This window comes from Camponotus vicinus, unplaced genomic scaffold (genome assembly GCF_025532165.1).
Source record: "Camponotus vicinus isolate PSW18456_S1 unplaced genomic scaffold, iyCamVici1.0 SCAF_6, whole genome shotgun sequence".
Classification (NCBI taxonomy): domain Eukaryota; kingdom Metazoa; phylum Arthropoda; class Insecta; order Hymenoptera; family Formicidae; genus Camponotus; species Camponotus vicinus.
Window position 1 is genome coordinate 7,448,704 of NW_028141978.1, and position 13,571 is coordinate 7,462,274.

The 13,571-nt window shown below is 34.6% G+C and overlaps 2 protein-coding genes across 7 annotated transcripts in view; one reads left to right on the plus strand and one right to left on the minus strand.

Annotated features, from left to right (window-relative positions):
• The window catches only part of LOC145972837 (uncharacterized), an 82,566-nt gene extending 73,609 nt beyond the window's left edge, over positions 1-8,957 (plus strand). For 3 of the 5 annotated variants that reach the window (XM_083101829.1, XM_083101830.1, XM_083101828.1), the window contains 6 exons: positions 438-841; positions 2,141-2,635; positions 2,749-3,097; positions 3,279-4,105; positions 4,377-4,546; positions 4,960-8,416. In XM_083101829.1, the coding sequence (XP_082957955.1) occupies positions 438-841; positions 2,141-2,635; positions 2,749-3,097; positions 3,279-4,105; positions 4,377-4,546; positions 4,960-5,201 (2,487 nt within the window). In that variant the 3' untranslated portion in view covers positions 5,202-8,416. Of the gene's footprint in view, positions 1-437; positions 842-2,140; positions 2,636-2,748; positions 3,098-3,278; positions 4,106-4,376; positions 4,547-4,959; positions 8,417-8,803 lie in introns of those variants that run through there. The other 2 variants (XR_014439296.1, XM_083101831.1) reach the window with 2 other exon arrangements.
• LOC145972846 (CXXC motif containing zinc binding protein) lies at positions 6,459-10,046 on the minus strand. Of its 2 annotated transcripts, XM_083101848.1 has the most exons (3): positions 9,954-10,046; positions 9,697-9,882; positions 6,459-9,624 (listed from the first exon to the last, which is right to left on the minus strand). In XM_083101848.1, exon 3 carries the CDS (start codon positions 9,601-9,603, stop codon positions 9,115-9,117), a length of 489 nt encoding a protein of 162 aa, XP_082957974.1. In that variant the 5' UTR covers positions 9,604-9,624; positions 9,697-9,882; positions 9,954-10,046; the 3' UTR covers positions 6,459-9,114. The 2 variants fall into 2 exon arrangements, with proteins under 2 accessions (XP_082957974.1, XP_082957976.1); XM_083101850.1 differs by having other exon boundaries at positions 6,459-9,619; positions 9,697-10,040.
• Positions 10,047-13,571: the final 3,525 nt, after the last annotated feature.

Genomic DNA, 13,571 nt, shown 5'->3' on the forward strand with positions numbered 1-13,571 from the left:
AACATATTTTATAGAGGAAATTTTGCTCCTTTTGATATTTCTCTTAATTCTAAAAAAATACAATCTAATTGTAAGTTAACGATAATTCAGGTGATTTTTCTCATGTCAGCAATAGATTCCCGCAATGTTCCTTTTAAAATCAATCACTACTTTCACTTTGTTGCCTGTAACAAATTCCATAAAACATGCACTATATCATTAAACAGAAATGACAATTAATCAAATTATTCTTCACTAACATAAGTTAATCTTAAGCATAATTTTCTAAAAAAACCTATCTTTATTTCTCTCTTTCTCTTTATATATCATAACGTAATTATCATGGATAAAAAATTTGATCAACCACGATCATAATTGAAATCGATCATAAAGCTTTTAATAAAATGCAAGATCTTTTGCCTATCATTCTTTCTACTTTTAATTTTTATTTGAATTAGCAGAACACGGAAACGAATCATAATCAGAAGCAGCAACAGCAGACGCAGCAACCGAGGCAACAGGAACATTCGCATCGCAGAACGGAGTCGTATTCGGCCGATTCATCGAGAAACAACCTGCCCGTACCGTCGTCAATACCGCCGCCCTTGGTCTCGCCACCGGTGCAATCGCCCCGCGAACGTTCCCGCATCCGGACGAACCCGTGGTTGTCGGCAAACTCGTCTGGTTCCAGCACGAATGGCCTGAAGTCGCGACACGCCCGGGACGAGAGCAGCAGCAGCAGCTCCGGCCTGAAGCTCACGGAGTCATCTGGTAGCGCCAGCGATGTCAACCTGAACAATAGCAGAGAGTCTCAGGGCAGGAGGGAGCATCGTCAGGAGAGCCTCAGCGCGGGTCGAAGCCCGTAAGCGTCATATTTTTTTATATACAAAATGGCATACAGTTAACGTGACTACATTTCTGAAAAAAAAAAATGTAAAATGTAGGTTGTTAGATATCAATTAAATTAGGAACCAATTAAATTAGGAAATAATTATTATGACAATTAACTAGATATTCGAATGAGATGATTTGATTCATAGAAATAGAAGCGTAAATATTAAATGATTAAATGAAAAAGATATAAAACACATGAAGAAAATAAAAATTTCTGTAGCTGGATTATTGATCTCGGAATCAATCTGATTTTTCACAGAAGAAACTTTTAATTGCACAAGTTGCCGGCTAGCGAAAAGCGTTCGTAGGTCGTCTTTCTTTCTCCAAATCCATTGGCTTCTCTAGTCTTCCATTTCAATCGAAACAGAGGCGATGTAGTTGAAGGAAAAGTTAACGATTAGAAAAGTTTGCAAGATAAGAAAAAAGCCATGAAACCACTTTATTCGTCGATTCGCAATCGTGATCCAGTGCGCAATCGCAAGAATAGAGAGGTTTGCACTGATACTGATTTTCTTTCTCTTTCTTTCTCTCAAACACATACGCCAAATTTAATGTTTAACTTGCAATCAACCTCGACGCGAATTACACGCATCATATCATTGATCGATAATTCCTCTTTGGCAATACGATTTTCATTAGCAAATTGCGCGTGTACTTTATTATAATTGTATATTTATAACTTGCATATTCGCTTAAAAGCGCATTACACGTATCATTATACATTCTGTATGGAAATAAATATCGCGCGATTACATAAATTATCAACGCATAGGTATCATCACATTGATTATGATCTGTTCATTCAGAGTATATAATATACCGAACATATTTAATAAATAAAATTATTTCATGTGTACAAATACAAGATAAAATTTTAAGTTATAAAAATGGCAAAGAGAGTTTCAAACTTTGCTCTTTTATAGATGACTTTTATATTCTTTAGATTTATAAATAAGATTTATAAATAAGATTAAGCATTTTAAGATTTAAAAAATTAAACTATATAATTATTTTAACTATATAATTTAACTATAAATTATAACATTTAACTAAATCAAAAATAAAGTTATAGATTAATATTTAATTAAATCAAAAATAAAAACGAATAAAAATAAGAATCGAAATGAAATCAATCCATTTTTTATATAACTAGGTTTTACCTTCTTTTTAGAATTTAATTATGTATTCGAATTTAATCTTTACATAAATTTATACATTCAAGAAATAGTTTACAATTCGAATAAGAGAGTTTATGTATCTCCCGCAGGATCAATCAAAATTGGAGGATTACATCGGGTATGGACCTTCGACCCAAGATTCCTCTATCTTTACAACGACGAGCCAGCAGCAGCAGCTCCTCAGCATCCTCGGTGACGCGTAGCGCGCGCTCATCCGAAGACGACATCACGCTGAACGAGATGATGGGCAAATTCGACGAGAGCTACGTATACGAGAAGGAAACGGACATTCTGTCGGACAGCGATCCGACCGATTGCGAAGATTACATCGACTCACTGTCGGACATCGATACCGGCCAGGATGGCGGCGACGAGAACGATCCGTTCGAGAACGACGAGCTCGATTACATCGACAACGGCTCTTTCCTCGATTTGGACAATCTAGAATACGGTGGTGCCGGTCATTTTCCCAATACCGGCCACTGTACCTACTTCGCTTTCACGAGCGAATTGAACAGGCGCGGCACCAGGCTTCGCGAATCTATTCTCAAGCGCAGGAACAAAGACGAGGTCGGCTCTCAGAGGTGAGGTCTTTGAAAGTTTTCTCCCAAGTTAGCAAAATCTATTTCTTTTTTTATCGTTTTCCATCTGCCGGATGATACTTAAATTACATCATCTATCTCTGTTATATTGCCAGAAACGCAAATACGAGAGCCAGCGCGAAGAGACAGAGCGCGCGGCACAAGAAGACGGACGACAAGCAGAGCGAGAAACGTAAGAAAAGGATATCGCAGCGTCGTAAGCCTGCTCTGGACCGATGCGATGACGAGACAGCGAATCTGAATCGCGTGCTAGTAGAGAGAATGCTACTGAAGAACTCGGGATTCAATCAGGGCAGCAGAAGCGTGGGCGGTACACCGATGTGTCTGCGACGCAGGAAGCATGACGTCAACAAGAATCTCTCGCCGATGAGACTGAACGACAATTCGTCGGTCGTTCGACCTTCCGTGATGGAGAATGAGATCGTGAAGAGGCGATCGAATTCGGTAAGATTCAAATTCAATTCATGTCACATATGTATTCTCATTTTTTAAGAAATCTTAATTTATTAGGTTTTCCTTTTTTTCTTATAATTTTCTTATAGTTTTTTTTCCTTTTTTTATTTCAAACTTCTGGAATAATGTCTTATTTAAGGTCTTACATTACATTATCTTGTTTTTCTTCAAGGTGAGCTACGTAAATGGCAATATAGTACGGCGTCATGTAGCCGGCAATACATACATGACTACATTCGCATCGGAGATCGCACTGATCGAGGCGGATAAAGAGGCCGATCGCAAATATCGTGAACTCATCTTAGAGGCGGAAAACATTCTTGTGAGCATGCAGAAACATCAGAACCCATCATTGTGCATACCGTCGCCGTCGCGCAAATTGCACAATGGTCTTGCAAACAAGCGCGTCGAGCTTATCAAGAATACGGAGCTGAACATTGAGTTGGCGCTATCCAAGAGCCGCAATTCTCAGCCAGAACTGCAAAGCGGTAGCATTCGGGATCTGGAGCACACCAGTCCAAAGCGGCAATTCACTCAACCGTGCTCACCGATCCACCGATTCATGGAGAGAAACTCACCGGCTGGAACTTTCATACCGAAAGAGCCTTCTTCACCCGTCTTCCGGCAACATGAATTGTCCAAGTGTCCAGATTCGCCGGTAATGCTGCGTAGGACGACGCCTCAGAGTTCGCCCAGTAGAAGTCTGATGCATCATCAGATACATCGGGCGCGTAATGGCAGTGATTCAGAACCCAGGGAATGCAATAGATCGCCTCGGATTGCTTTGAAGTGCAACGGTGGACCAAGGCTGGAAGCGATGGACACGAACTCCCATGGGGATAAAACGCACGCGAATTCGATGAGTTCCTCTCTCGTCGGAGATAGAAAGGAGTTTTGCACTGCGAGAGAATCGACGAAGGAGGAGGGCGTAACATCCAGCTCATCGGATTCCGAGGAGAAGTGTGATGTGAGACGAAGGGCTCCATTAATGACATTTAGGTCATTAGTAACTATTTTATAAAATGTTGGACAATTTCCAGATTGTAATTTAATGGAAAATTAAAAATATTTTCTTTAAATTAAAAGCTACTTATTAGTTTTGGGAGAAATTTATTTGAAAAGCTCGCTTTCTTTTTTATTTTATGGTATTATCAATATATGTTTTATTTTAAAAAATGGAATACTGAAGTATATTGTATATTGAATATTGTATATTTTTTCTTGAATATACATAATCATCCGTTATTTATAATAGAAAAATGCTTTGCAGGTCAATCGATATGGGCCCCATTAAGGAAGGTTCTTCCTATTGTCCACAAAGCGAACCGGTGAAAAGAAAGGTGTACGCCGGAAGCGCAACATATGGCAGAATACAAAAGACATTGGGCGAGCATATTATGCTGAGAAACTCTGACGGCGATACAGCGACCGATGATACTGGTATAAATGTTTCTCTTATATCTATTTTTTTCATAACATTCTGGAAAAAACACTTCCTTCTCTTTTTATGATATTAATTGTATTATTCGGTGATAGATATATCAGATATTTTAACGTGTAATTCTAAATCGCGTTGAATTTGATTTGCAACAAAGCAGTAATAATAGGAACATTCCATTACCTCAAAAATCAGACGAAATACTTCCATTTTTATTTTCTGCCATTTTATTTAAAAAAATAAGATTGGAGGGGATTGAGATCTGTGATTTATTCTAGTATTTTTCTACTTCAATTTTTAAAACTATTTTGATTGTCTCATTTTAAGTTAAAAAGAGTATATAAATTTAATTGACCTAACTGTCAGTTATTTTCTTCTGTGAATATTATTATAAAATGATTTTGTACACGCGTAGATGATTCGAGAAGATCTCTGAAGGAGAAGATGGCTCAATTGCGACAAGAACGACTAGCGGCCGAAGCAAACGCAAATAACGTCCAGGATTCACAATTTTTCCAGCATCAGCTATCTCAGCTACGACGGCAGATGCTGATGCAGACGATAGAGGGTCTGAAACGCAGTCTCGAGGATCAATCAGCCACCCTGAAGCAAACTTGTCTAGAACCGACGAGCCTGTTGACCGACGAGCTACCTTGAAACTAATCGATCGGCTCGTTTCCGGTCATGCCGTGCGAATTAGGAATTTAGGACATTTCGCTCTACTCCTCGTTCGAGGGAAAGAAGGAAAGACACCGAACAGGATCGAAGTTATGAGTCCTGTCTTTGGCGAATCCCCGATTGGTCGAGCTGCCGCGCGCGCTGCGAGAAGTATTGATCAAGTGCAGCATTTTCTCCTCATGCGCGCTGAATACCGAATTATTATAATAGCGCGATCTTCCTCGGGGTCGACGATACCGTGGTCGGCTGAGTGCGGGTGCGCACATTAAATCTCTATTTTTCTGTCCGTCTATATGATGTGTATGTATGTGTATGAGAGAGAGAGAGAGAGAGGGAGAGAGAAAGTCAAAATTGAGAGAATGTCATGTATCCTCGTTGGGCATTGTTCCACTCTTTTCTTTGTTTCACACAATAACTAACGTTTCTCATGAACTTTCCTTTCATCTTTTAATTTGCAACTTCACGCAAATAGGCCGACTTTCGGTTGTTGCTTTAGATTAGCTTTCGCTAGCTCGACTCTCATCGTTCGATCTATCGTCGTAGTGTGCTCTCTCCGAAATTTTCTAAAATGAAAATAAAATTCTCATGGATCGTCGAAATTCATCCTGAAACGCTAATGTGGAATTATTGATAATTAATATATTATAAAATAATTATATAATAGCAATTAATATTATTATTGTTAATATATTATAATTGACATTTTTTCAAATAAATATATATGCAAAATGTAATATTATATCAACATATTATTACGAAATTTAGAAACTACAAGAGAAAAAATTAATAGCACATTCAAAATTGCACTAGGTCCTGACAGTCCCCATTAGCGTTCTAGGATTGAACTTAATACTACTCAACATCTAACGGGCCTATTCACGGGTGTCTGTCTCTGATATGCTTTAGAAGAATAAAGAAAGGTAGATAAAAAATCATAAAAAAATGTCAAAAATAAGTCATGCAAACGAATAATATACCAGTATCAAAAAAAAGCGCATAGATATTTAGCGTATATCCATCTAACCGATTTAGAGAGTCATGGATTTAGCTGAAATACTAGTAGCGGATAGGTACAATTTAAAACTTATATTAGCCATTTAGACATTAGGAAAATATTAAACGCGATTCGTGCCCAATGAATATGGCCCAACCCTGATCGAAGCGTAATTGAGGAAGGGTAGAGCTGATTGACATAACGATATTGACTTGTTTGGTTGATTGTTTGAGCCTCATCGAGATAAGTAAAAATCTCATATATGTATAAGCTTGTTAAAATGTATTTAATTATATCTATGATAGATATAACTAATTTTTATCACTATTTCATAAAAATAGAAAAAATGGAAGCTCAAATGATTAATTAAATTAAATTAAATAAGCTTAGAAATCGATGAGCATACGAATCAGTAAAAAAAAATTATAATAGAACTTAAAATTTAACAGATCAAAATGTCAATCAAGGCTTCCTTTTCACGACGCTCTCGTTTCTTTCAACTTAATCTATCGCAGATACATATGACGCATGCATCCTTTCCATTTTGAATTTAATTGAACATAATTATGCAAGAAGCAAACTTAAGTGGGGTTTTCCATCGTATATATTATATCAGTGATACGTATATATAGTAAAAAACTATGTTTTCTTCCTTCATAATTGTGTCAAACCGATCCTCCCTTCATGATTGTTCAAGTCAATTTTTCAAACGTCAAATTCTTATAAATGTCATTTATTTTTTACACAAGAGAACGAAGATAATCGTTTCTCATTGCAAAAGAGACATCATAATTATCTTACACATATTACTCATAATGTTCCTATTTCTATGCGATATTTGTATCCCCAAAAGCGAGATTTTCTCCAGTGAATGATCACGCATTTATCTCTAAATAGAATAATAAGCATCCCTCATTAGTATACCAAAGACGATAGCTTAGCTAGATAGTAGATTAGAATTGTTTAACCGATCAAAAAGCACGCAGCGATGCACATTCGTAATATTAGAAGATCACAGTTAAAGCGTTTTTAGGATCTGGATTTGCTAGAATAATTATTCGAGTTACGTCAAGCGAATTACAAATCTTCCATATGAACCAGAGTCAAATATTTCAGCATTCCAATATTCACAACAAATTTATGTTATTATGTATTATGTATCTATATATTGTTTTTTTCTTCTAAAAATTATATTTTTGGATTCAAACAATTGAGTTTTAGTTTTAAACAAAGAATATATTTATTTTTAATGCAATGTTTTAAAAGTTTATTTTATTTATTTGTTGAATTGTGATTCGTAATTTTAGACTCTGGTTATATCGTCGATATTTTCGGTCATAGTGATATTTTTGTGAGAATAGACTGATAGTGTTATCGATTGTTAGATTAAAAATTTTTAGTGGTTACTTATACATGTGATTTATATGTTAAAGATTCTCCGAAAAACGATGGACATTGTAAGACGCGCGCGTGATATATTTATTTGTGTTAGATATTAGAAAGCGTAGTAAATGATGAAAGCATTAGACAAGTATAGCGGCAGTAGCATTAGTGCATTAGGCAATCGTCGAGTAAACGAAGTCACATATATTGTTTTTCCTCCCCATTTCTTCTAAATCGCAATTTGTAATTCATTTTCGTACATCACGATGATTTCCATTCGAAGATCGTGATTTTTATTTAGCTTATTGTGAAGACGAATTGCGGGAGTTACTTCGAACGAAAGTCTTAACGCGATAGGCTTAACTATCGTTAAGTGGGGAAAAGTTGTTCGAGAATTTTATACGTGAAAAAACTGTATATAAGAGAAACATAATTTTTAACCAAGTAATACTTTACTTTTATAATCGTAAGCTAAATTAATATATCACGTTGTCATAAGTTCGATGAGTTTCATGTGGTCGTATTGACATTCCAAGAATACAGTTTGCGTTTGGCGTTGGAAGAGGCAATTATTATCTGGATCAGTCTGTGAAAATCAGTGAAAATCCGCATGATTTCAAATGTTGCCCTTTGCCACAAGTGACACGCTAGTCATTCGAATATTTACGCAGGGTATATGTCGGCAACCGTATGAAGAACATAGTTGGAGAAAAGATGGAATTATTGTTGGCAAACATTTCTTGTGTATTAAGCCATTTATGAAATAAAATGGTTTTTTTTTTATATGATTATGAATAAATTATATTATGTCGTTGGATTGGTTCTGCTTTTACTCTTTACCTCGATAAAAGAGAGAATAAAAGGTACTTTCACTATATCATCACCAAATAGAATGTATTTTCTATATAATATGAAAAGAAAAAATATTTCAAGTTATAAAAAAAATTACATCTTTACTTCAAAAACTGTTAGTTCCTATAATATATAATAATTGCAAGCTATGTTTGTTTACATATGAATGTTATATTAGTTGTCTATTTCAAATAAATGTGCATATTTAGTGATATGCTTGCATTCATATAGATACAGAAGCATGAACAAAATACAATTTTTTTATAGAATCAATATAACAAAATTATTATCTATCATATGATTGATAAAATTTGAAATAATTATTTTTCTGACATTAATTTATTAATTACAGGAGCAGATACACAAAAGGCCTATTGATGGAAATCACAAATACAGACTCCACGCTCAAAGATTAACATAATTCAATGAAATCCAACAAAGTTATAATTTTATATTAATATACTTTTTATATATATTATATATAACTTTAATAATATATGCATAATAAATGCCAAAAGTATGAAAATTATAATTTTTGTATGTTTATCTTTACATATTTACACTTTTAGGTACGTCACTTTATTTCATTGAGTGACAAGAAAGCGATTCTTAAAAAATTTAGGCAATAGAAATGCATACTTGCTGTACATCCAAAACATGTGTCTACTTAATTCTCTCAAACTTGTGCTTGATCTCGTATATTCCAACAGGTTGCATGATCTTGTCACAGTAGTCTTCCCATTCACCTTCGCTCAAATCTATCTCGTCAAACTCCTTACCTCCCTCGACAGCCTTGGCCACCCATCCTTCTCTCGCGGAGAAGTTGGAGGGTTCTATTCCTCGACAGTCAAATATCACAATTGTCTTAAACTGTCCTTGATCATCCTGGGTGAAAGACCGGACGGAGTCATCTAATATTGTCATAGAGTTCTCCCGGGAGCAGAGCTTGCATTTGCTCACAAAGTGATTGACGCCACTGCCTCGAACTGCAGGACGTGCCGGGTCGTCCGAGGAGACGTAGTTCCACTTCTCAGATATCTCTCCGCAATTGCAACAGGTGAACTTTAGACACCATCTGAACTCAGATCCTGATGGTCTCAGTTCCTCAATGTTATCGAGTCTACATGTAATCTGCAGCGCTATTTTCACCATTATGACTGTAGAATATCTATTCTGAAATTTAAAAGGATTGAATCAGTTAATTAATCGAATGTATTTTTTTGGTTGATTTTTTTCTTTACTTACAGGCACAAAGAGATTATTAGTTGAATTATAATATCAGTTCCTACGAAATCACATTGCTCATACAAATATCGATATTGGCACGATTATAGAGCAACAGCAAGTATCTTGGTGATGATTCGAAGGTAAACAAACAGAGCTCCGTAACGGGAGTGAAAGTTTCTAGACGTCACAGCTTCGAGTCTCAAACTATTATTTCCATCATTACAAAATACATTTTAAATTGTGAACGAGATATTTAAATATTACAAAATGCTTACAAATAAATATCTACATCAACGAACAGTAATTTTATTCTACGATCCGCGATAAGAGACGAATCGAGCATGGTGGAAAGAAGTAACTCATTCAGAATCCTGCGCAATGGTACCGGTATGGTTTTCTGCGCAGACGCTTGATGCTGCCATGTAGAGGCACCTTAAGGCTGCGGTCAATCAAACGCTTCAAAGCATCCTCAGCGTCACTTTGACCGCGGCCTTAGAAGCACTTTTAGCGATAAAAGAAAACTCGGAATATGAGCCTTTAACAAAAATTCATTATACAAGATAATTTGAATTACTTATTACCTCAATGATACTTTTAATATTAATAATTAGGAATTTGGCTCAAATAAATAAATAAATAATTTATTTAGATACTTTTAATATTTTCGCAATCCATGTTACATTTTTTTGTTAAGTAAAAGGAAATATTAAAAATAAATCTACTACTTGTTGGAATTCCGTAAAGCATATATGCATATTTACAGTTGTGTCACGTATGCTATATGCGCCCGCATGGTGGGAATCGAGAGCTTCCATAAAGAAGCGCTCAAAAGCTAGTAGTTTCGTCTAGAAAAGTTACACATGCGCGTTGTAACCTGAATGTAATATCACGTTTGTCACAAACGAATAATTACAAAGGCGTTACATGATAATGATTCGAGTCACTTTACGTAATTAGATTAAAAATTAGATTATTAAATTCGCTCCGCGAAAACGGATGGAGTTTTCGACGTTTGAACCTTGACCTCGTACAGTGTTGACAGGCGGGTCAGGTTTTTCGCGCATGCGCGACAGTAGTGGCGGCTAACCAGCGATGTACCACATGTGGAAGATTTGGCGGGCTCGAGGAAAATTACTTGGCCAGAGAGAAGACTGAGAGATGTCATGGGCCGGTATTCATAGGCCCATATTCTGAATCCTCTTTTATCGATAAAAGTGCTTCTAAAAGCGGCCTGTAGCCAATCAGAAGGCTTATATGCCACTTTTAGAGGCACTTTTATCGATAAAAGAGGATTCAGAATATGGGCCATAGTCCGTTCTTATATTTAAGATCGTCTTAAGAACCCATTCAACCAATCAATGACCGCATTGCAGCTATTTGATTAGTTGAATGGGTTCTTAAGACGATCTTAAATATAAGAACGGACTATGAATACCGGCCCTGGTCTGTTTTTAGGTGATCCCTGAAAGCGATACTTTCTCTATGAACATTGAAAACGTGGACATGAACTACAAAGCCAATGTCCATGAATGTTCTCAGAGGGTAATATATAATGTGCACAATTTCTGGTTTTGTTCCGTGCTATGTGCACGAAATGCCAGTAGCACCAGAGTATAACAATCATTATTTTGAAAATAATATATAAATATAATAAATAATAATTTTTATAAAAATAATTTTTATAAATTACTTACCTACATGTGTATGTATGTGTGCCCATACGTTGTCCAAATGATTTTAAATATAAGAATAGACTATTTGAATATCGGCGTATGTTGCCGCCGGCATAGCTCTCAGGTTCATGAGAGTACTGAAACCTCCTCACCTGACAAATGCTTTCGTTAAGGCGGAGATACAGGGGAGGAAAAATTGAGGAGGAAAACTTTTTTTATTTATTTTTATTTTTTTAAATAGAGTTTTTAAACAGAGAATATAATACATATAAAAAATATATATTACATAATTATAATATATACAACGTAAATTATATAATTAATTTGCAATTACATAAAAAACACATTACAAAATATTAAATTATGTAATATAAAAATAATTACATTACAAATATATATATATTACAAAATTTAATGCAGAATATATAAAATACAATGCATTAGAAATATGTATTACAAAATATAATACAAATTTAATATAAACTATAATTTTAAACTTAATACAAAATAAAATTTATTACACGAAAGTGTCCAAAGTATACGTATAATATAAAATTTACTAAAAATTTTTACATAGACCAGACAAGACTGATTAGTGATGATTAATTACGCGATATTTATTATTAACAATCGACATAGAATAATAGAATTTAATTGGTTTTATATAAATAACGTATAAACGTAAATAATCATAATCAAAAGAGTCATTAATAAAATTATTGATCATTTCTTCAATTGTAGAACAAAGTATTTGCATTATTGACGCATTTCGTGCAGACCATGAAAAGAAATATTTAAAATGTGTAAAGATAGAACAAGCTTTGATGTAAATCAAAGATTAAATTACAAAATAAATTGCGATTTAAAATTCGCGAGAAAACGCGACGAATAAATAAATCGACAATAATCGAATATTCACACACAATTGCGAGATACGCATAATTTTTATAATATAATAATCGAATCAATAGACACGCATGAGATATAATTATTATCACACAAATGTTGACAGACGAAGATATTTTAGCAAACATTTGTGATCCGTATTGTTTATGAACATAAAATTCACTGTCCGATTTATTTGCGATTAATATATACGCGACTTTATACGAATTTCACGATTGAGAATAAAATACATATCCTATTTCGCGCATGATTAGCTGAATAAGAAGAAATGAGCTCTATAAGCTTTAAAATATAATTAAAAATCGCGTTGTGGCCACGTTTAATAGAAAATAACGGAACGAATGATTTTCATTAATATAGTTATCGATCGTCTTTTAAATTATAAAAGAAAACATTTGCACTACCAGCATTTTGCACGAACTATTAAAAACAATATTCAAAGACATGGAAAGATAAACAAAGCTTCAATGTATAAGTCAACGATTAAATTATAAGATAAATCGCGATTTAAAATGCACGAGAAAACGCGACGAATAAATAAGTCGATAATATGTGAAATATTTGATCGCGATACGTATAATTTTTATAATATAATAATCGAAGCTCTCAATAGATACGTGCGCGATATAATTATTATCACATAAATATAGAAAATCAAAAATATTTCAACAAACATTTGAGGTCTGTAATGTTTGCGAATATACAATTCACCGACCGATTTACTTGCGAATTTTTATAAGATAAATCGCGATTTAAAATTCGAGATAAAACGCGACGAATAAATAAATCGATAATATTCAATTGCAGATACGCGAATGACATACAGGTATTATCCGACAAAAAGAGGAGCGACCTTAAAAATGGAGAACATCTTGTTTCTACATCAGATTTCGCAAGATCAATTTGCGAAGAAAAGTTAAGTGATCCATTGAACGTCGGGAACTTCACTGTAGGAGGGAACGAATCCCGGATCTTCCGGACTATTCCCAATAGCAATGTGATTTCAGTAATAAATCAACGACAATTATCCCTCGTCATTATGTTCAATTCACGAAATTGATATGCACGTCAGAAAACATGTTCTTCCATTACTAAGAAATATATTTCTTCATTGAAAATTAAATGGATATAACGATTTTTTTTTATAGAAATGTGATTACGAACGATTATATTTATAAATAATAAAATACATGTATCATTGGAGTTTGTGTTAAATGTGCGAATACATATAATTTGGGGTACCGTTTGCGCGCGCGAGACGAATCGAACCCGATAACAGCAAGATTTAAAAAATTTCAATTCGAATAGTGTGCA

Coding starts and splice junctions, on each gene's coding strand:
- LOC145972846 (XM_083101848.1), bottom strand. CDS start 9,603: ATGGTGAAAATAGCGCTGCAGATTACATGTAGACTCGATAACATTGAG.